The sequence below is a fragment of the Lampetra planeri genome, chromosome 49 (assembly GCF_965212315.1).
Source record: "Lampetra planeri chromosome 49, kcLamPlan1.2.h2, whole genome shotgun sequence".
NCBI classification, from domain to species: domain Eukaryota; kingdom Metazoa; phylum Chordata; class Hyperoartia; order Petromyzontiformes; family Petromyzontidae; genus Lampetra; species Lampetra planeri.
The window spans coordinates 6,446,880-6,470,826 of NC_136155.1; the positions used below are offsets into that span (position 1 = coordinate 6,446,880).

Here is a 23,947-nt window from a genome sequence, read left to right on the forward strand (position 1 = left end):
AAATTTATTTTATCCAGGAAAGCCTTGCTGAGTCACCAATTCTCTTTTCATGAGGGTCCTGCATTGGAATATTTGGTCCAGATCTCAGCCACTTATCGTCGCGTGCACAATTTTATAATCGCTGTGAAACGCCTTGGAAGAAGGCACTACAATAACCTCCATGAGAAAAGATGAGAGCTATCCCACCACACATGCGCATGTGAAGTTCCACGCACAGGTGAGTCGATAGCCCACTTGCTATACTGCCATCACGTGGCTACCTCAAGGCCCTGCGAGTTGGGAGGTTGGGAGGTTGGGAGACCGGGTTGGTACATATTCTTAGGTTTATTCGGTAAAGTCACGTAGGTAAAAAAATTAAATTAATAAAAGTAAAATCAAATCAAAATCACGACGTTTCGGAGGCAACACAAGCTTCCGTTTTCAGGTGGAACCGTCACAGCACGATAGCTGTATTATATTATTTTACTTTTATTCATTTTAATTTTTTTACCTACGTGACTTTACCGAAAAAACCTAAGAATATGAATCCTTGCAGTCACGAAAGCTTCAAATCCGGGTTGGTACACTCCACAAATGTCACCTCTGCCGGATTACAAACATGAGTCACCGCATGCTACTTTGCACTTCGCGGAGCCATGGGGAGAAGCGTCAATTTTCACTTTACTTCAGCCCCATTTCCAGACTTTTCCCGGAAAAGAGATGATCCGCTAATGGGTAGCTGGAGCGTGATGGCAGCAGGAGGCAGATTGGACAGCAACACCGACCTTTCACGCCGAGACCTAGAAAAAGTCCGTTTTGTTGTTTTTCTCGCAATCACCGACATCAGAATCATTTCAACATTTTTGAAAAAAAAAAGAGGTCTGTAAAGGGACGAACATTGTAAGCATCGTCGTCCAAGCACGCTGGAACTAGGGTTGGCGGAGACAGCAGCCTGAAATCAGAAGTTTTTTGAGAGCTCAGTCCTCAGTCGAGGGTCAACTTAGCCCTTCCTCCTTCCTGGCTTGATGAGATGATTCCCGCTTTGGGGAAATTCAACGGTGATTCGCCTCCGCTCTGAGGATATTCGATTCCCCACCACTGGATATGAACAACACTGCAACGCGCTCGTTTGCAATCTTTTAAAATGCTGGAATTCTTAGATTGTTGGTGGCAGTGCCATCATGCACAGCGCACAAAGGATAATTTAATACTGGTGTGGATAATAATTCACGGACCTTTTTCAATCCACTGCTGGATGAATGCCTTTACCCCATGATGTGTCTGTCGTTGAAGTTGTTTAACCATACTTCACCACACTGATCAGTGTAGGCTAGTCAAGTGATAGGGCCCAAGATCTGCGGTAGACATCACTTGCCACTGCTGTTCATCATGGCCAGGTATCGAACTCAGGTGGCCAGGAATCGAACTCAGGTGGTCAGGTCCGTAGAGCGGTGCCCTAACCTCTGTGACACCGTTCCCCTGCAGTCTAATTCACGATGATTAATCGAACGTTATTCATTCATGGCAAGTGAAGCGAATGAATTGGCATGGCATTGGCGTTGCGAGCAAAGTTGTCGTTGTTGTAATCGGTAAATGGCAAGCAGAATGCGTGCGTGTCCAATACAGAAGACAAAACAATTAGCATCTCAGTAATTCAAGCACCACTCCAGGCAACTTTGACTTTGATTCGCAGGGTTCAGGGTTTTTAATGAAATTGTAATTAAGCCCAATTGCAGGCACAATCGACTAATGCGTGAATAAATTAGCTTTGATAGTCGGAGATTTAGGAAATACGAAAATAAAGTTCCCGTGAGTATAATGTTACATAAACCTTCTAAGTAATGTGAAAACCATTTATTATTCTGTCATACACAGGTGAAAAATTAATAATGTAAAACACGTAAAAAGATTAATAGCTTCATACGTATGTATTAAGTGTAACGATGCAATTAATAATCGATGAAGATGAATTCGTAATGTCCACGACACGTGATTCAATTCATGCTTTTAAGAATAAATGGCTTTAAATGTGTCTTTGTTATATTTAATTGGTTATGGTATTCCTTGCATCCACTAGTGGCCGCTAGATACACTACATTGCCAAAAAAAAAACCGCTTAACCCTGAATCGTGACAGTTCATCTCATCACGGGGGTGGAGGGCTGAATCATTCCACTCCGAGAGCATATTTCTGCACAAGGTCACCGCAGATTCAAAGTTGACACCTTTTATCTGGCGGCGACTGAATGAACGCTTCATATTTTTTACACATTGCTGTTCAAACAATGGGGACTCCATATACTAATATTTGAAATGTGAGCATATGGTGGCTGGTTTGACTCGGAGGTCAATGCCAAGTCCGCACCTCCAAGGTCTTGTTATTAAATCGAGGTTTCAGCCACCTGCGATTAATCCAGGCTGCCAAGTATAGCGAGTCACCATTGACTGGATGGAAGAGCCGTCACAGTAAATCAGTGTTTTCACTTCATTTGGCTGCATTTCTGCTCGTGAATTGAAATATATTGACATGAGTATCAGTTTGTCATGTGCCAAATAATCTAATGGCTCAATGCAGCATCAAATAAATCGAGTACCTGATGAGTAAACAAACGTGGCCATGTGTGAGGGCTGATCGACGACAAAGGCTCCCACGTGTGTAATGTCGGGTTTTTCAACAGGTGCTCGCAAACCCCATTTACCCGAAAGTCCGTAGACCAATCTTACGACGTTAATCCTCCCCTACGTATGTGCGCACATTGCAATGCTTCGGCGTGTGTTTACGCCCATGAATTGTCTGAAAGCACCTTCATATATAGAGAACTGCAGAGCTTGGGAGGTGGGGGCGGTGGTGAGGGGTTTGATAACGGCTCACCAGATGGCTACCTCTGGTGCGCTTCCTCCCCATGCCCCCCCCTCCCCCCCCTGAGTCGTTCTTTGAGGGCGAGCGAACGCTTCGGCGCGCTGCAAGGTGATGTTTGCGAGCGACGTTGCGTGTTGACGACCCTGGCACGAGTGGCCGTCCAGGAAAGTGGAAGGACGAGAAATGGGGGGAGAACTCCCCCACCCACCACCGACCACCCTTGTGTGCAATTGTAGTGTAGCAGCAAATATGTGACAGCCAGCGTCTCGGCGGCTGACACGGAGACCCTGTCGGTCATGCCTGTGGGTGTTGTCAAAGACGATGGCACCAGGAGTGACTCTGTTGTTTTTCGGTGTCTTGCAGCTGCTCCGATGCACGGGCAGAGCAAGCGGCAGTGCGCGCGGTAAGTGTCTGCTCGGTGTAACATTCTCTTGCTTTAAGATGAGAAATGGTGGCGTCGTGACTGTTGTTGTCTCGTGCGGATGCTTAATAATGATCAGCTTGGGCAGTTTATTCCTTTATGCATTGCCATAACTGTGGATGTTTGATCAGAACACCGTCATTCTACATCGTAATCTAATTTGAATAATTGGCTGCAGTGGTTAGTGCACCGCGCTATGAACCCGGCGACATGGATTTTATTCAGCTAATCTAAGTGGTGAGTGATCCAACTAACATCAATATATTTAATGTGACTGTAGTCCAGAATAAGCTTGACCTGCGTTCACGTGACATGCGATTCGTGTCCAGTACATGATACACATTGCTGTTGTTTTCCACCAGACAAGGAACCCATTGTTGGAATAATCAGTAAACTAAACATATCTCATGTCTCACCTTTACTAACCTGCACTGACCAGCATGGTGAAGTATGGTTCAACAACATCCCCTCCCTGACTCACACGGCATAGGGAGCCATTCAACACTCAGTTAATTAACAAAGGAGTGTCATTACAATTTTTTTAAGACAAGCATGAGTAACAATTGCTGCTTTAAGAAATATAGTATTGCGATATGCTATTTTTTGGGCTTTTTACGCTTGTGAACCTTCGAAGTTAATGCGAACCGTGAGGATTTGTAGTCCTCACTGAATGATCGGTGTGTTGGGTATGGTGAGGGAAAGTGTGCGCACTCACACCTCTACAGGTCGTCTGGCCAGTGTGGAAGGGGAGACCAGAGGTCGCAACCGGGTACCCGATACCCATACCCTACCCGATACCCGGCTACCCGTACCCGGCCGGGTACGGGTACGGGTACCCGTTTGCGACCCTGGTGCGGCCGGGTACGGGTAAGGAATCAAAACCCGTTTGCGACCTCTGGGGGAGACTAAAATACCTGACAGAAGAGCTCCTGAAGTGGAGGTCTCTATAGGGTGCCACGGTGGCTAGGAGATGTTAACTACCTCACCTAGCATACAGGAGGTCGTGGTCTTTGTTTTTTTCGGTAAAGTCACGTAGGTAAAAAAGTAAGCGGTTGTGCTTTCGCTAAGTTGTCCCCACCTGAAGAAGGACGCTTGTGTTGCGCCCGAAACGTCGTGATTTAATTTATTTAATTTTTTTACCTACGTGACTTTACCGAAAAAAACAAAGAGTATGAATCCTTGTAGTCACAAAAACTTCAAATCTAGAAGGAGGTCGTGGGTTCGATCCCGATCCTGACGCCTGTATATTTGGGGTTGGCTTGATCTCCCTATTGTCGCGTGGATTATTCTCCGGGTCCTCTGTTTTTTCCCTCCACATTTAGAGACACGCGTTTATATAGTATTTGGCTGCAATAAATGTCCACGTGATAAGCCACTTTGTTCAGCTCATTTGTGGCCAGGTCGCTTCTGAAAAAGAGCTATATAGCACGGTGGGCCTTACCTGGTAAAATAGAAATAGTTTAGTTTCAGTTAATAGTTTATGCCAGCAGTGGTGTGAGCAAAGCAATTACAGAGCTGCACCCTTACCTTTTTCAATTGTCCGTGTGGTTCCTGCACACTTAGCTACCTTGGCACGCATTTTTTGTGATGTTCTATGAGCAAACCGAGTGCTCCTGTGCTCAGAGTGTGAGTTGAAATCCAAGTGCGGAGTCAACTCTGCTCTTCATGATACATTTGAGGAGGCCTTACCGACAGCAGTCGCATGAGCTGCAATTGCACGGTTGCGCCTTTACCCCGTACCACCATTTTGCTAAATGATTCCAATGGAAAGACCAAATGAAGAAGTGCAACGTAGTGCAAATTAGGTTAGTGGAACACACGTGCTATTTTCCATATGGGCCACAAGAACGCGTTGGCCCAAGTAAAAACTAATTTCACCAAAATCTTTTCATACACCAATCCTAATCAGCTTTTTCAAATTTCTTTTTTTTTAGTTGTTTGAATTGGTAGTTGAGCATAGGTTTGTTAAATTAAGATTAAATTTGGGTAAATATGCCAGATAATAAGTCGCTTCCAAGGGAGGCATAGTCATTCTGATTCCTGTAGTAAAATATGCGTAGATTAAATCTGCACCTTCCATAATTGCAATGTTTTACAATAAATATTGCTCACGTGAAATATTAGCTGAAGTTCAAAGCGCGACCCTGCAATTACGTTCTCATGCCACTGCTGGCAGAAGGGCCTCCTACAAGTAGGAGCCATGTTGAGCCCCTCTCGACGACATTTGGCCTACTCTTCCACGCAGGCCAGACGTCTTTGGAAGAGGTGGGAGTTACCCACACTTTACCCCACCACCTCACGAGCTGTGTTGCACTCCATTCATTGTAAGAAATGCGCACCGTTGTTTCAGCTGCCGCACCGGGAGATCGAATAGAACCGGCGGCCTCTAGATTGCAACACTGCCACTGCGCTAAATGTTGCACCGGGGCAGCATCGCGTAAAATATTAATGCAATCGAGATTCTATTTTAGGTCAAATTGGTAAATGTGGAAACACTTGTAAAAATATATATACGCAATTATTTTTAGCGGAAAGAAACCACGATGTTAATAACATTTCCGATAAGGAACGCAGTTTTCATGAATACACGTTTATTACACTTCACTATTGAAGGAGACGCAACACAATAGCATGCCTTTCTTTCATGGGCACATAGAGAACTGCACTCTTGAACAGGAAGCATCTGTGCCTGACGTCAGGTCATTGCTGCCGAGATATAAATGTCACAAGTGCCGCTTGCTGCCACAGCGCTGGCTGCCTTATTGTGTGTCTGGCTATCGAGCACATTTAGCTGACATCAGCCCGACAGTTTTCCTTTTTAAATCCTTTATATTAAGTTCACTTGCTTGCTTGCTTGCGCGCTTACGACCGTGCAAATCTTTAAGTCGTTTTTTAACCCACTTCCCGTGATCCAATCGAGCTGACATTTTGCACACAGACTCGTTGTGCGTGACAATTTATTTTCGTGAAATTTTTTTTCCAAAATTTTCCACTTTTTAGGAAATTTTTTAAAATATTTAATTACCAATTGCTTAATGGTGGCAGGCAATCATCTGACCCATAGGTGACAGCCATCTCAAGCCAGAGGACGAGAGGACTCTAGCCGCCACGCATATAAAGGATTTATAGTGAAAAACTTTGTTTTTACGGGTTAATTTTTTTAGCAAATCAGCCCACACACGCACACAGGGCACGCTCATAACTGTTCGTAGTGGTGATGCAAGCTTCTTGCTTTTGAGGAATCCATACAATTCAGCAAGCATGACGGAGCTGAGCACAGGTAAGCTCGATGATGGCGATGGTGACGACAGCAGCTTGTTATCCCGCTGGGCATGCAGGCATGTTTGTGGGTTAAATGTCCATAATGCAGTTTTATTGGGTTGGATCGCCTAAATATATAAATGTGTCGTTAAACCTGCCACCACCCGACAAGGCCAACTAGTAAGGTTTGTCACGTAAACGGAACGTGCCAATTCGTCACTAGTACAGCACACTGGTGTGTTGTAATGTTTTGTTGAAGTGACAAATCTTACTAATTGGCTGTGTCGGGTGGTGGCGGGTTTAATGACACATTAATATTTACACGATCTAACCCAAAAAACCTGTATTATGGATGATATTGGTCGCGAAAGCCGACGTGTTTAACTGGGTTAAATGTCTTTAAACCAAGACCATTATTAGTACTTATTGGCGAAGTGGTGTCACTAAGCTGTGTTAAATTGTGTTGTCTGCGAGTTGGTGAATTGCTGGTACACCGCCTTCATATGTACATATCAAATACATTGCGAAGTTATATGGTCAATAGTTTGGTTATTCCGCGCCAAAAAAAAAATTATTACTGTGCTGGTGACACTCCGGCCTGTAAAATGTACAGCTTGATGAATAGACGTGGTTCTTTAACGTGTGGACCTCTTTTGTGGCAATTCCTGCGCATGGCACTATGTTCAAGTGCTAAATGTCAATTTCGAGGTCTGCTGGCCACGACATGGCTTCAGCAGAGTGTTCGTGTAGTTTTGCTATTCCTCCTTTGAGGGAGTGCAGACTACAGTGGTTTACTATATTGTGTACCGTTTGGATTGTATGACCACACATGCACCACTGTGGCATCTCTTTAATTTCCCATTCATGGAGGAGATGTGCGCAGCGGCCTCTGGATGGTCTGAAGCGGTTGATGGTTAGACCACCGGTGGTGTTTTTGAGGAGGAATATCAAAGCCAGGAGGTGTGATGTTTGAATCTCGAATTAGGTGTTCATTCTGGACGTCCGCATTGTTCCACTCGGTATCGCCAGCGTTCTGTGGGTGAGATTGTAAGCACCTACACTGAATGTGTGTGTGTGTTGCAGGCGTCGCACCTCAAAGTTTGGGGAATGACCTGCAGAAGCCCATCGTCTTCCCACTCTCTGTACAGGTAGAGAACAAGCAACCCAGGTCACCAAAGTGACGAAAGCAAAACTACCAAATCGAGTTACAGCAATGAAGCAAATAGAATTTGGAGAATTCCTTGGCTTCTGTCATGCTGCATGAGGTCGAGCGGTGGGTGGCACAGCGGTTTGTGTGCACACTGTGCAATAGGAAGCTGACGACCTGAGTTTGATTCCCAACTACGGCTGACAATTGGTTGCGATTGTCAGCTGAAGCGGTCCTGGTCCACACCCTTCTCCGACCCCCCCCCCACCCAACTGACCAGCGTGGTGAATTACGTTTGTGCAAAAAAAAAAAACATGACCTGCAAAGGGGTAGGGATACTTTCATCCAGCAGTGGATTACCGAACAGGCTCCACATGTAAAAAATACTGCTGCATATGAGGGGTGATCGGAAAGTCTGTGGCCTGACACGGGAAGTAATGAATGACCTCGGTTGAGCTGTACATTTTTCTTATTCGGCCCCATTAAATCCAATGCATGCGGTTCCTTGAAAATCCAAAGCGTTCATTCTTACCCAGAAGGACTCTCTGTCTAGCTCCTCAAACTACCCGTACAACACACTGAAAGGCAGCCAATCTCATCGGACATTGGGAAGCCAAGCCGGTTTAAGCCTGGTTCTTACTTAGATAAGTTGACACCGGGGTTTGTCCAGCATCATAGGCTTGTGAATGCGAGGTGTGGCCAGGGGCTGGCAATGCTGAATGTCACCCCCGAGTGTAGTGTATAGTGTAGTGTATGGTATAGTGTATAGTAGTGTATGCGAAAGGGGCCGCTTTTGCCGATAAGACATCTGTGTGCGAGGGCCGCCACACATTTGAAACCTTTGGGTTTGACAGCACGATGGGGTGTGTCAGGGGCTGCACTAAAGGGCACCAGGGGTTGCCAGTGGCCTGTGGGCCTTGCAATGAAGAACACTGTCCTAGTCTGTGTGGGTTTTTGTCCGGGTTCTCTGCTTTCCTCCCAACAAGGCGAAACCTCATTAAATGTATTGGTCAAACATTCCGAGACTGAACCCTCATTAAAATACCCTTGAGACCCGGTGAGACTCTCTTCTTTGTAAACGATTGACATTGGCATGCTTGACACTAGAAATGTGCTCTCCCCCACGTGATTTTGTAACTGTGACAGCGTGTGGAAGGAACTGCGAGACGAGGTGTGGTTAGAGCTAGTCTCCTCCAGCTTTCTGTGAATGTCTCTTTCATTTTTTCAATTCTCGGTTATGACACGCAAAAAAATAGACATCTGAAATACATTTGTCAAGGCTGTCTTTTGCTATCAGATTTGGTATTTCTTATTTTGTTAGACTTTACTTTTTAAGTGAACAGTCGTCGCTTCTTGAATCATCACTCTTTCTATGTTGGCCCAGAGTCTTCAGTCATCCTGCACATGTACAGTATGTGAGGTGATACAAAGTATTCATATTTATTCCACTAATGCATTCATGATCACTGGACTCGCAATCCAGAGGTCGTCGGTTCGGTTTGGTTCGATCTCCCGGCACGGCAGTCTAAACAATGGGAGCAAGTTTCTTAAAACCCCAACCTTAGACCACCCAAGAATATAAAGGGGTACGGCATAGTTACTCGATTTGAAGGTCACATGTGGTAAGGTAAAGTGTGGGTGGATACTCCCAAATCTTTCAAGATGTCTGACCAGCATAGATCTGCTAATGGTCTGCCTATCTACGAACCTGTTATGCAGACGGGAAACTAAAATTAACATTAACGCTCATATCAGTACTTGTCAATAACACGATTTTGGAGGTAAACAAATTCCCTTAAAACGATCCTTTGGAACTATTTTTTTAAAATCAAACATTTAAAAGCGTTAATGCATTAGATACGTCTGTGTGTGTTGGTTCCTCTGTCCGTCTGCCTGTACCACGGGATCACGATAACTCTCGTGAATTTGATCCAGTGCAAATGTAACGTTTGTGTAAAGTTGTGATACTGTCCGAGGAAACCGGGCAAATTCATCAGAGGGTTAACGAAAGCTTGCCGATAAATTCCGGGCGACATCTGGCTCGCTCTTAATTCCGACCAACGCGATGGACGTTACGCGCCATTCGCGCGCCCGTGATGATGTCGCTTGAAGCGTGCCGCCACTTTCGTGCCTGTGATTTTTCTTCTTTCTCTCTGTTTCGTTTGGTGACGTGTAAGCCGATAGCCCTGCACGAGCAAGCGCGCACGCTCTGCCTCTCGGATGACGTGCTTTGGAGACAGTCGTCAAAGGATGTACAAAAGGTGAGGACAGGAAATTAAATGACAATCACATTGACATGAAAGCATCCACTTTCCGTAAATATTTTTTGTAGCTTGAAAATATCACGTGTTTTTGGAGGTCGTGTGAAAATGTCAGTCGTCACGGAGTTGGGTTTAAAATTGAAGATAATTATCAATGCCATTTCGCGGATTGACGAGCGGCAGAATGTAGCATATGACTTCAAACTACAGGTAGTCCTCTACTTACGATGGAGATGCGTTACGACGACCCCATTGTAAGTCAAAAATATCGTAAGTCGAAGATGGCCTAGGGTGTCTACCCAGGAGTCTTAAAGAATGGTGATAATTTAGAAAAACAGAGCAATTTACAGTACCGTACTGTATCAACTATATACTGTATGTATTTATTAATTACAATACTGTATTGTACAGTAAAATGTAAAGTAAAAAAACAAGGTAAATTCTTAGCCTACCTATATGAACTGCAATTTAATAGAAAGTTTTTTCAAGAAACAATCCTATCTGCTATGAAAACTTTTAACATGCATTGAACGTATCGTGCCTCGTACGCTGCTGCATTTGACTGCCGCGCTAATTTTTTATTTTATTTTTTATTTTGCCATCGTAAGATTGAAATATCGTAAGTCGGACCGTCGTAACTCGGGGACTATCTATAAGGTTTCACTGTGTGCCATGACGTCAATGACATGCATGCATACATACACACATCAAATGGCTCTTATTGCCCCACTTACCTACACCATCTAATATCCAAAGCCCCAATAAATCTGCAAAAAATCGCATCGTCTGTTTTTTTCATGGATGTGATCCACAAGTGGCAGGAAATGTATCAATTTAATCACGTGTATCTGTCAATAATGGCTCCAACAACAACAGCTATTTATTGTGTGGAAATGCACTGATAATATAATAAGATCGGCAAATAGCAGCGCTCATATCAACATTTGCAATTTGAGTTCGACGACATTCCACTGTTGATTGAAAGCAGCTTCATCAGGCGATTGCCAGGATTGTGTGGAGTGGTCTTCCTGTATTGGGCCTTGTCAAGGCTTGCAACGACTGCGGATCCGTGAAAGAGTGACGATGCCGTTTGCAGGTGCGTCTGTTCGTCTACAACGACCTGCTGCTGCTGGCTCAGAGAAACGATCGAGATGAGTTCCTGGTTTTGAGAAACCCCGTGTACCTGTGCTCCGCTTGGCTGCCCGAGCCCGAACATGGTGAGTGCCCGCACAATGTCTTATCTGGAATAAGGCGCTTTGCAAAAGTTATCAAATCTGCACGTAAGATGATAGTGGTTGAAATAAAGACTTTGGTGATTAAACGTGGTGGTGGTAGTGGTGTAGTTATGGTGACATTTCAGAGAATAGGCGGGAGAGGTTAAGGAGGGGTAGTGATAGGGGTTGGGGTAGTTATAGGGGTAGTGATAGGGGTTGGGGTAGTGATAGGGTTTGGGGTAGTTTTAGGGGTTTGAGGAAGTGATAGGGGTTGGGGTAGTTATAGGGTTTGGGGTAGTTATAGGGGTTTGAGGAAGTGATAGGGGTTGGTGTAGTTATAGGGGTAGTGATAGGGGTTGGGGTAGTGATGGGGGTTGGGGTAGTGATAGGGGTTAGAGTAGAGATAAGAGTTTGGGTAGTGATAGGGTTTGGGGAAGCGATAGGGGTTGTGGTAGTGACAGGGGTAGTGATAGGGGGTTGGGGTAGTGATAGGAGTTTTGGTAGTGATAGGGTTTGGGGGAGTGATAGGGCTTGGGGTAGTGATAATAGTTTGGGTAGTGATAGGAGTTTTGGTAGTGATAGGGTTTGGGGGAGTGATAGGGTTTGGGGTAGTGATAGAGGTTGGGGTAGTGATTTGATTTTGGGGAGTGATAGGGGTTGTGGTAGTGATAATAGTTTGGGTAGTGATAGGGGTAGTGATAGGGGTTGGGGGAGTGATAGGAGTGTTGGTAGTGATCGGGGTTGGGGTAGTGATAGGAGTGTTGGTAGTGATAGGGTTTGGGGGAGTGATATTGGTGGTATACCTGCTCATAGCTGGAGGCCAGAGAGTAGCAATAGGATAGGCCAGGGAGAAGTGATGGGTTTTAAATGCTGGACTCCGCAAACAGCGCTTGTCGTCTGGTGGCAGCACTCGTAAACATTTGTCCACACTGCCGGATGCACGGTGAGGTAAGGTCCCACTTTTAGTGGAGTCCCATAATTGACATGATGAGACAATGGCCAAACCAGCTGTTATATTGGTTGTGATCTTACTTTTATATTTTATAACAAAAATCACGAAGACTCCCTTTCAGGTGGGTTCTATATACGGTGAGCAATCACTAAGTTGGAAGTCCCACCACATCCAAGAGGTCTGGTCAACATGGTGCACGAGGCCCAATTTACTTTTTAGAAGGTGCGCTCTCGAACTCCCGCTAGTAGAAGCCCTTTCTGCCAGCAGTGACGTGAGTAAGCCATTGCTGGGCTGCACCTTGCCTTAGCTAAACTATATGCTTCGCTAATGAATGAATGTTTGGCTTTGTGTGCTTTTGGCCTAAACACTGCCCTGCTATGCAGGCAAAGTGCTCCGAGGAATGATGTTTGTCAGCCCAACAGTTTTTGTTTGACAATCTTCACTCTACTAATGAGACCCAAAAGGTCAAAGCCGGTCCAGAGTTTGCTTGCTGCCGAGTAACTTTGTTTTAGAGAAGCAGAAGGTCAATGGACTCACGCACTAAAAATGTTTTCTTTTTTTACGTGAAAAGATAAACAGAAGTACGCTTATTTATTTATTTGGTATTGTAGGCTAAGCAACGTGGAAGTTTGGCAGAGAATGCATTAAGAGAGCAATTTAGACATAATCAGGAAGAGGATTTGTAGTGGGTCAGACGTTTGACTGGGTCAACCACACATTACGTGCACGCCTCTAGTCCAGCACTGTGGAAGCAGCGAGGGTTGGTTGATCGCACAGCCGTCCTGAAACTCCCTTTCCCGTGGGCGTCAAGGTGCCATTCTCCTGGCTTGCCAGGCGAATCTGGTCCAGCAAATATGTGAACTCCACCTGTTTCATTTGTATGGGATAGAGTGTTGCTCCCTCACTTGCATAGGATTTGTCCGGGCATTCCGGTTTCCTCCCAGGTGTATACACTCATCAATTGGCTGATAGCACCTTCATACAGAGAGGACCCCAGAGTTCAGGAAATTGTTGCTGCTGGCTCACCCACATGTCTGTGGTTCCTCCTAGCACTGCCAAAGTTGTCATCTCCCTTCTAGAGTGAATAAAGCACGTTACAAAAATTCAATTCTAAGTGTTTACTTGATGGAGGGGGAGGCAAGTTACTGAGACAGGGTTTGGCATGACACTCAGAGGTCAGAGACCGATGTAAAAAAAAATAAGCCAGATGGTGAGATTTTGCAAGAAGAGACCTTAGGGGCCGGGTGTCGACTACAAAAGCCATCTCAATGGCAATGGCATTCTAATTACATTGTCTTTTGTACTATGTACGTGTGTATGTTGAAGTTATTTTGCACCGTGCGTAACCAACCGTGCTATTTGGAGGTGTGGCGGGGAGGACAGCAAACTAAACACAAAAAGCAGTTCGAAAGAAACTAGTTTTCAATCTGGATTAATAGGTGTGTAGCTCCAGCGGGCTTCCTAATATCGGAAGGAAGAGCATTCCAGACGGCCGCAGAAGCGCATTTGCAAGCGCGCGATGCAATGAACGTAATGGTTAAGGAGACATCTGTGGATGCTAGTAACGATTCCCAAACCACTGTTTTGCCGAGGTACAAAACCTCCTTGTTTTACTTTGCTTACAATTTTGGTACACTGCCAATTGCAACGCATGTTAGTTCATCATCATTATCACCATCATCATTTATTACTTGAGTTATAAACGAGTCCCAAAGCGCTCATGGAATGAGGCCTAATTTTGAAGAGAGCCACTGCACGTGGTCGCATCCTCAGCTTCCATATTTCATTGTTAGTTAGCCCACCCACCCTGGTCATCCCGTGTATTTTTACACGCGTCTTTTTTCCTGCGTGACCAACAGGATACTCTAATGCTCTTGCAGCGGTTGCAGGAAGTGTGCTGAAATTAACTGATAAACATTTCGCCCTCTTTTTATTAAGTTAAAAGCGGAAGCCCGCCGATGTAGGAAGTGGGGATTGTGGGATTTTTTTCCTGATCTATTTAAATTTGTGATCGTCGGTTCTTCCTGAGCTCTGGAACATCAAATACAATAAATGTCATTCCCTCGGTTATTCCCCTCCCCCCTGCTCTATTATCTACATCTAATATGATCTTCCTTCTCTATGCCGCATTGTACGCGTGCCAACTCATTGAAGTCGGGAACACCAAAACAAATCAACTTGACGTCTCGAACACGCGCGCGCGGTGACATCGACGAGAGGACTGGGACGGAAGTATTGATGCGGAAGATTTGCATCAACGTGCGACAAATGTGATGGCTTCGTTACATTCGCTTTGACGTCTGAGTGCTTTTGCCAACGGAGATGTCCCGGCAATGGTACTCACCCTGCCTGCCACAATACCAGGGGGGGGGGAGGGAATGTTTTTCATTCTGAAATTAGACTGTACACAAGCTTTGTGTGCATATTAATAGAGCTTTCCTGTATGGAGACCTTGACATCAAAAAATAAGGCTCAATTGCACTATGTATTAACAGTTTAATACCCATTCTAATTTAGGCAGGCATGTTTCGATAAAGCTCCTACGCTAATTAATTGTTGTAATCAGTCAACAGCACCTGGCCAGGTGGCACTGTGGCAGTGCAGGTCACTCTCAACCAGAAGGTTCATATTCTGATCATCTGTCTGGTCAGTTAAATGAGCACCACTTTGGTGCTTTTTCTCATCCATAGGAATATGGAATTTCCAACACGCGCTCAGAATTTCGGGGCAAATGAACACTGGAGTGCTCATATGACCATGGGGATATGCTTTGACTTTAAGTGAAGAACAGGGCACTCATGAGACACGGGATGCTGTCATGGTATAATGGTTAGCTTCACTGGCCTTGCAACCTAGAGGTCGTCGGTGTTCAATATCCCATCATGGGAGTTGAATAATTGCAACAATACTTAAATGGGTGCACCGCACTTAGTCGATCGGCAAGTCGTGTGTGGTGGGGTGAAGTGTGCATACTCCGACAACTTTAAATATGTCAGACCAGCATGAAGGGTCGGACAGAATTCCCTAAAAAGGTTTTTTTTGTGCAGTTCCTCCTTTAGTGGAGGCCCTTTTCCCCAGCAGTGGCATGAGCAAGCAAGTGCAGGGTTAAACATAAGACAGTAACAGTAACTAAGACCCTAACACGTTCTGACGAATGGGTGAGCATTCATTTTCCCCTGCAGCATCTATGATCTTGAGATGTAGTTACTTTGAGGTGCCTTATGAATCCGAAAGTTATTATTAATCGAAATGGTATCAATTTTTGCTTGCAATTGAAAATAACCACTTACAGCCCTTTGTCAATCTGATGATAAGGTGGAGGCGTTCCCATGCCGTGTAAATCATGGGGTTGTATGTTTGACCATACTTCACCATTCTGCTCAGTTTGGGTTGGTTAAGGTGGGGTACGAGACCTGTTCGGATATTGCTTGTTGCTGACGTTAGCCACGGCCGTAAATCAAACTCAGGCCGTGAGTTTCGTATCGCAATGCGCTCACCACTGCGGCATCGGTTCTTCCCTATTTTAGTACGATTAGCGATCCGCACCGATGAGCACGGTTGGCTTTGTGTGGTGCGAAAGAAGTTCAACATACATACATAGAGCCTACAATGCAATATGAATGCAATCCCATAATACAATGGTGACAGGCACTGGGAGTGGACACACATTTCAGTGACCAAGGGAGTGACCTAAAGCCAGATAGCGGGATAGCGTAAGAGCACTCTCTGAAAGTTGGATGCCGACTTTGCAACAACTATAGGATCTAGCGAGCGGAAGGAAGGAGGTGATGGTGAGGTACAGTGGCATCAACGGCATTGGCCGTGGTGACCTCTTGACCTTGATTGTCGCTCAGTTCCTTTGTATTGTCTTCCTGTCGCAGCCCCTCTATGGAGGGTGCTGGGTCCATGAACTTCTCTGACAGCAGCAGCAGCAGTCCTCCACTGTTGACGATCATCGTCTTATCCCCACCTGCTGCTTTATGTTGCCGGTCGCCCTCTGCCTCTGTTACCTTCCACTAACATTGCCATTGCTTTTGCAGAATTCCTGTTTGATCCGTTATAATGAATCTGTCCGAGCCGACTTTCAATCGAGGAATTGTTTATTTTTTTTTATTCATGTTTGTGCGTTGTCTTTAAACCCTTCCGTAACACGGTTGCTTTTGCTCTGATTTCTATTTGTGTCAATTGTCATTTTGGTGAGCCATGTCACGCTGGCATATTATACTATCCTGGTCTCTTGAGGTCTCACTACCTGGTTAAACAAAATAAACTTAGACCGTACCATAGCAGCGTGCATTCCTTGATTCTGTCAACTATCGTTCATTCCATTTTCAAGTTTATTATGATGTCTAAATGTATTATTCTATTTAACCTTCCTACTCCCAAGTGTTTGAAATAGTTCCATTGGAATTGGGATGAGTAATTATTTCGAATTTTGTAAAAGACATATTTTAAGTTCACTCTTGAATAGAGAGAGAGAGAGCAAATTAATCAGAGGCGTGGGAAACCAGAGCAAAGTGGGATGTCAGCCAGAACCGGTTCCAACAATTGCACGAATTCTGTGGCCCTATATTGGGTTGTTTGGCCAACTAATAGGACAAAGGCATCGTGCCATATTAGCCCCTCCCACCATCAGCTCCATCGGTGGTGAGATGTTAACTGCCTTGTCCAGTAAACAGGAGGTCGTGGGTTCGATCGTGACCCTGACTCCTGTATATTTAGAGTAGCATGTCTCTCTCTCTCTCTCCGGGTCCTCTGGTTTTTTACTACACATTTAGAATCAACATGCGACTCGAGTATTTGCTGCTATCAATTTCGACGCGATAAGCCACTTCATTGAGCTATCATTTGTGGCCAGGTCGCTTCCGAAAAAGACCGATATAGCTCAGTGGGCTTACCTGGTCAAATACATTTTTAAAACATACAGTTGCACTGTGAGCCCACAGCGACTGACCAAACGAGTAATGAGATCATAGACCCTTGAACTCAGAGCAGATGCGGAATCACTTAGTGCATCTCCACAGAAGGAGACATCGGGCATGAGAATGTGGTGCATACGAAACGTTGATTCACTCTGCACACTTCCACACATCGTGCCGAATGATCATGATCGGTGGTTGTTAAGAGCACAGTTTGTAAATGTGTTTTATTCTCTTGTTTTGCAGAAACATTGGATGACTGCACTATTCCCATCAGTTACAAATCTGAGGTAAAACACGGTTTGTTATTGTTATATTTGCTTTACGATCGTCTAGTTGTTGCGATTCACACTAATTATGTTGTTAACATTTATGGGCAATAGTTCATATTTAATCACCTCCAAAACAACACTGCAAATACGACAGATGCATTACTTCCGAATGAAAAATAGAATTGCCAACGCACAACAAATACATGTAATAATGTGCTCACAATTTGCTCACAGCTGTGTTGTGACTGTTGCTGCATTTAATCGGACTCAAGAAAAAAATGCCTATATGGCAGTGCTAATGGTGCATCACCATTTGGGTATTTTTAAAACCGTAATGGCTTTACAAGTGAACAATACCACATGGCAACATCTTCCAAGCTATTTCTACCGATATTGTTTGCACGTTGCGCACAATTAGCATTCATGAGCATTTCAAAACACACATTTCTACGTTCCGCGTGTTGGCAAGCTTTAATATTTCATTCGGATCATGGGATTGTCATTAAAGCAATGCTTTAATTGTTAATGCGCGTGAATTTCGAGGGGCATTGTTGTGACCTTGTGTAGCCAGATTAGAATTCCAACACCAAATTAAGTCTCTCGCAGATGCCTGGCTACGATGGCTCCGACAGACAGCAGGGATGGTGTGCTACACATGTAGTAAAGTGGGTAACCGGTGGTTACACCATTGGAACCTCATTTGCCAGTAAAAAATATAATAGTTTTTTTACCCTTCTATCTGGCAACAAAACTGACACCTTTTTTACAAGGAGTCATGTTTGCATAGACCACAATACCTGCAGCCATAATGCAAACAAAAAACATAACTCTGATAATGTATGCACTGTCCTTGAAGTTGATTGGTCCACACCCGAGACAGCTTTCCTTATAGCCTAGTCTCACATGGGTTGGACCAGATGACGCCAAAAGGCGTGCACCGGGTGTAGACCAATCAACTTCAAGGACAGTGCATATATTATCAGAGTTATGTTTTTTGTTTGCATTATGGCTGCAGGTATTGTGGTCTATGCAAACATGACTCCTTGTAAAAAAAAGTGTCAGTTTTGTTGCCAGATAGAAGGGTAAAAAAACAATTATCAACCGGTGGTTAGTTTAAGCCGGGAACACTCCGGAACACTAACCCCGGTAATTATTTTGGACGCGCCACATTCATCTCACCTTTTTTTGGTCCTAAACGTTTCCATAGGATTTTAAACATATACGGAGTAAAATTATATGGGGTTACTCGCCCGGGACTTGGATTCTTGTCTCGGATTAATACACGGCCTACGCGGAGGGTGGGGGGGGGGGGTATGCATGACGTCAGCAGGCACACTGCGTGACGTCAGCAGGCACACTGCGTGACACTGCCGCATGCGGGTGACATCACAGATGTGACGTCAACGCTCACTTGCTGTGCAAAATATATCCATTATTGCGCCCCCCCCCCCCCCCCCAAAAAAAAATACAAAAGTATTTTTTTATACTTTTTGCATTGTGTACAGTCTGGAAGCTACCCACATGCCAAATTTCAAGTTTGTAGCAAGTTGGGAAGTATGCTAAACATTTCTAACAGACACGCATATTCACAAATTTCCCTTTTATATATAGATATATAAGATAAGATATATAATGGATTCCAGCATTGCAGAGTAGGCCAAATACGCCCTTGATGAGGGTCACCCTGAAGCTTCGTCTTGTGGAGGTTCTTCTGCCAGCAGTGGTGTGAGCAACACATTTCAGGGCTGAACCTTTACAAAATTAAGTGCAAATAACACATGCATGGATGAAAGTACGCAGGCTAATGACGTCATTCAAACTGTTCAAAAAAGTAAATGGGCTTGGGCAGGAGATGCCTCTAGAAGGGATGATAGCCCATTATTGAGACTAATGACAGAGTATATTAAGTGATGAGATTAGATCGTGTGCCTTAGCGAAATTGCTTGTGGCATCACAGAACTGTGAGAGATGGCAAAAGCTTGGGGAAACCTTTATCGAGCATTGGCTGATGCATGTGTGCGGAGTGGTTGTCGTGTAGTGGTTAGTGCGCTGCGCTACGAACCCGGCGACCCGGGTTCGATTCACGCTCACGGCCAACACCAGTGATGATTACCTGAATCGGTCCTAGGCCTCCTCTAGGTCGACTCAGCTTCAAATGAGTACCTGGTGCGGTGTGTAAACATCGCCACTGGGAAGACAAAGGCGGCCGGGCGTAGTGCTGGCCACCCCCCCCCCCCTCGTGTGCCATGACGGCCTTTATAGGTGCTCGCTAACAGCACTTGCCCCTACAGTCTGTTAAGGCTACACGGGGGGGTCTTTGTTTTCATCTTTGCTGTGTGTCACAACCTGGCTGGGTAGCAACGCGGTCGCAAAGTACCCTTTAATACATCAAAACTATTTGTCAGTTTGGCCTTGCTAAGCATCGTGCCGTGGAAGCTGCAGCCTCTTTACCCTTCATCGAGCACTGTCCCGCGCAGCCATCGGCCGCCCTCTCTGGGCACGGGGCTGAGTCTGGCGGGGCTCCGTGTAAACACCGCCGAGAGGTCGTGGGGCCAGAACAAGCTGATGGTGATCGATGTCTACGTAGAACAAGCGGCACGGCTAAAACACGAAAAGAGGATTTAAAAAACAAGATCAGAGAGAGAGAGGCTATTTTTAACAGTGTCTTGGTCTTAAAATAGAAATAAATAAATCGAAATTCTTGCCATCTGTCTCGTGTTCAGTGAAATTGAGCTCGCTTGATGAAGGGCTGGCATTGGTGAGGCTTGTACCGAAGCCAGCAGGGGTAATCATTCTGCGGTTTGTGTAGCAAATATTGCATCTTTCCTCTTCATTAACGATTCGTAGTCAACGGCAAACTGAATTATTGCTCAAATGACATTGAGGTGGTGCTCATCTCCATTTGGTAGCCTTGAGCCAGCGGAGGAAATTTCACGTTCCAATGGCGGGGCGAGTCCATCCTTGGACAACCACCAGTGATTTTTTTTTATCTGACAAACGTGATGCGTGACATTCCAGGGTGTGATCATTTGCACCGCATCAATGTCCTAGAAGATTGTGCAAATGTTTCAAAAACGTCCATTGATCTTATCGCGAGAATATTTTGGGGGCGCTTGAGTATTGTTTTCATTGCTCTATTGAACATGATAAAAGTTAAGCCACGTTGGAAAACAAGAAAAAAATCAGCAAAGCATACAGACACAACAACAACTGGGCAGACATTTCTATGCTTGAGCATATGTTTGTTTTGATCTGTTATGATAAAGGTGTCTTCCTTGCCCAAACAAACATCATATAAGGTTTAAAAAAAGCACCCAATGGAATACAATTTGGATTTTTAAGCGTCTATGTGTAGCCACATCTCAGACCTCTATGTTAACTAGTAGGACGTTTATCACAACGAAAAGGGGGTTTCTATATAATATACAATGTTAATAACTTAAGACCTTTTGTCACTCTACTTCAAGTGATTGAAGTGTCAGTCATGGGGATTGTTTGGCAGTGCAGTGCTTGACAATCCTGATCGGTGCCGGTTGGGTGAATGAGGGTCCTCCGGTTTGTCCATCCAAATTTAGCATCAACGCGCGTTTAGAGTATTTGGCTGCTATACATTTCCACGTACTAAGCCTTTTTTGTTGTGGCTTCTGAAGAAGAGCTAAACAGCTCAGTGGGCCTTACCTGGGAATCTTTTTTTTATATTTAGTTTACTTTGGACACGAGCAAAAAGGATAACAATTTGAATCACGATTTAAAGCTTTCATGACTGCAGGGATTCATCTTCTTGGTTATTTCGGTAAAGTCACGTAGAATGGAAATAATAAAATAATATAAATAAAACATAATAAAATAATTCTCACAACGTTTCGGCCACAACGCAAGCAGAGGACAGCTGCTTGCGTTGTGGCTGAAACGTCGTGAGAATTGTATTTTATTATGTTTTATTTTTATTATTTTATTATTTCCATTCTACGTGACTTTACCGAAAGAACCAAGAAGACTTTGAATCACATTAAATGCTCAGAAACTAACCCCCTTCCCCGCTTCGTGGGGTTTCAGTGGTTGTGCGGGACAGCCCTCCGATGTGATCTCGGGGTTGTTATCGCGTGTTGTTCGGCCGGGAGCTTCTTCAGGAAGCGAAGAAGAACCTTCGAAGGCAAACGTCGGACTTCATGCCGAAACGACACGCGGCACATCCCGAAATCACGTCGGAGAGCTTCTGCGAAACCGCTCTACTTTTTGTATTTGCAGGTTCTGGTGACTGTTGTTATTGAACACACAAAGATTGCCGTGGGCGATTGACTAGCGTATATTCCGATAATGGTCTAAGGCGAGCTACACGGCTGGAATGTGGCACGAATATAGTGAAGTCCTTATAATTCCCAAAATAAAAATTTGGGTGGAAATGTTCCGTGCTTCTTAATTTATAAAAGTTTGCATATTGAGTTTGATGCTTAAGCTAATAGAAAGCAGGCAAAGCCCACCATTAATATGTATTCATATTCAACATATCCAGTCAGATAACACCACCAAGAGCATGTATAGCATTGTCTAAAGTCTATGCATCAAAATCCTGGCTTAGCGGTCGATGCAGCTCATCACCCCTGTTAAGTCTCCAAACAAAAATAATTTCGCACCACGCGAATCAGAGGTCGCAAACTGGTTTTGATTCCTTACCCGTACCCGTACCCGGCCGCACCAGGATCGCAAACGGGTACCCGTACCCATACCCGGCCGTACCCGTACCCTACCCGTACCCGGCCGCACCAGGATCGCAAACGGGTACCCGTACCCATACCCGGCCGTACCCGTACCCTACCCGTACCCGGCCGGGTACGGGTAGGGTACGGGTATCGAGTACCTGATTGCGACCTCTGGGATGAAGCCATGTTGCAGGCGCGGGTGGGTTGATTCTAGGAACTTGAATTGTGAGAAGAGACAAGACGTTGGGAAATGAGTGACAAACAGTGACTCACCAGTGACTCACGGTCTACCCGTACCCGGCCGCACCAGGGTCGCAAACGGGTACCCGTACCCGGCCGGGTACGGGTAGCCGGGTATCGGGTAGGGTACGGGTATCGGGTACCCGGTTGCGACCTCTGACGCGAATGCAACAACGGTTGCACCTACAAGGAAGGCTTTAAATGCTGCCGTCGAAATGTGGAGCCTCCTCCGCTGGTGCAGAGGGGCCCATCCAATTCGGGACGGCTCGCCGTGCTCCACGTTCAGGGCATGTCGGGCCAACGTCGGGGCTTGGCACGTTCGTGGAGTGGGTTTCGCCAGGCGCGGGGCGGGCCAACGTGTTGGCCGTAACGCAGAGAGGGAGAGAGCTCACGGCTCGGAGCGCACATCTGAAGACTCGGAGGGCTCTGGGCAGAGGGCTGACTCGCTTTCATAATGTGCTCGCTTGGTGTTGCGTGTAATTAGATTAGCCAGCAAGGAGCTGGAGAGAGGTATGTGGGTTATTGCTGCTCGTGAACTATTATATTCCGCCGAGCGTTGTGGATCCGAGGTCATTAAAACGAACATTAAGTTATTTTTATCTTAATTATTCCAAAAGGAAACGATGCTTTAGGATAATTATACATTTTTTGATGATGCTTGCAATCACTTTGCAATATCCTTGGATTTAGTTTTTTTTTACATAACAATAAACGTCCCCTTTGTAAAAATGAATTAAAATATTCCACAACCCCCCCCCCATTCCCCCCACCCAATTTCCATATCTTTCTCTCCCCCCATATATATAAAGCCAACAGACACTGTACAGAAACAGAATCTATTGAATGATGTCTCAGTCGACGTGTGTATCGCAAAGAACTGAGATACGCACATTGCTGTGCCGTTTACAACGCTTTCGTATCTCCTTGTCATTTTAATATCGAAAGGAGGAAAAACGGACGGATTGAAACCCCCCCTCCCCCAAGAGTTTTGTGAACAGAGGGCATAACAGCGATGGACGCTTATTTGTGGGCGATGGTCTGTTGCCGTTTCAGGGAGAAGAATCTGAATTGGTCTTGGAGGCGATGAATGTGGAAAGCAAAGCGAAGCTGTGTCACCTCTTGCGTGGGATTTCCGAACGAACGCGGAAGCAGCAGCAGCAGCAGCAGCATCAGCACATTCTCCACCTGCAGAGCAGTCCAGCGACTCCGCTGTCTTCACAGGTACCCTCACATTTTCCAAACGTGCAGGATCTCACGAACAACTGTCTGCCTGTGCTATGTTTCCGCCGAACTGTGTGTTATGGTGAGGACTCTTTCTTTAGACTGCAGGAGGAATCCGATGACCTATGAAGCTCTTTTTTAAAGATGTCCAGTATGAGCGGCTCGGCAAGTTCATTTGTTGAGACGCGCCTACGCCCCTCAAGTCAGCTGTTGCGTCACGTGATAATCGTCACAGATAAAAACTATTTTTTATTAAATCCAGAACTCCAAGGTGGAAGAGAAGGGCTTGAGAAATGTTTATATTTTGATTTAAAGATTTCGTGACTGCAGGGAACCAAGAATATAAATGTTTCTATATTTATTTACTTTTACACGGGAAATGTATCGGTTGCGTTGCATCAGTAGCCGGGCGGTGGTGGTGCCGCACGGATGTTGGGAAACCTCCTCTCTCTCCTATGGATGGCGAGGTGCCATTCCCTGGTTTTTGCCAGGAGGATGCGG

General features: G+C 45.2%; 1 protein-coding gene across 2 annotated transcripts in view; it reads left to right on the plus strand.

Moving 5' to 3' along the window:
• The window catches only part of LOC144733914 (regulator of G-protein signaling 8-like), a 163,853-nt gene that overhangs the window by 63,411 nt on the left and 76,495 nt on the right, over positions 1-23,947 (plus strand). Inside the window, exons 12-17 of one of the 2 annotated variants that reach the window (XM_078615921.1) lie at positions 3,202-3,241; positions 7,604-7,668; positions 9,845-9,928; positions 11,025-11,145; positions 17,260-17,303; positions 23,279-23,446. In XM_078615921.1, coding sequence (XP_078472047.1) covers positions 3,202-3,241; positions 7,604-7,668; positions 9,845-9,928; positions 11,025-11,145; positions 17,260-17,303; positions 23,279-23,446 — 522 coding nt within the window. Of the gene's footprint in view, positions 1-3,201; positions 3,242-6,360; positions 6,540-7,603; positions 7,669-9,844; positions 9,929-11,024; positions 11,146-17,259; positions 17,304-23,278; positions 23,447-23,947 lie in introns of those variants that run through there. The other variant, XM_078615922.1, reaches the window with a different exon arrangement.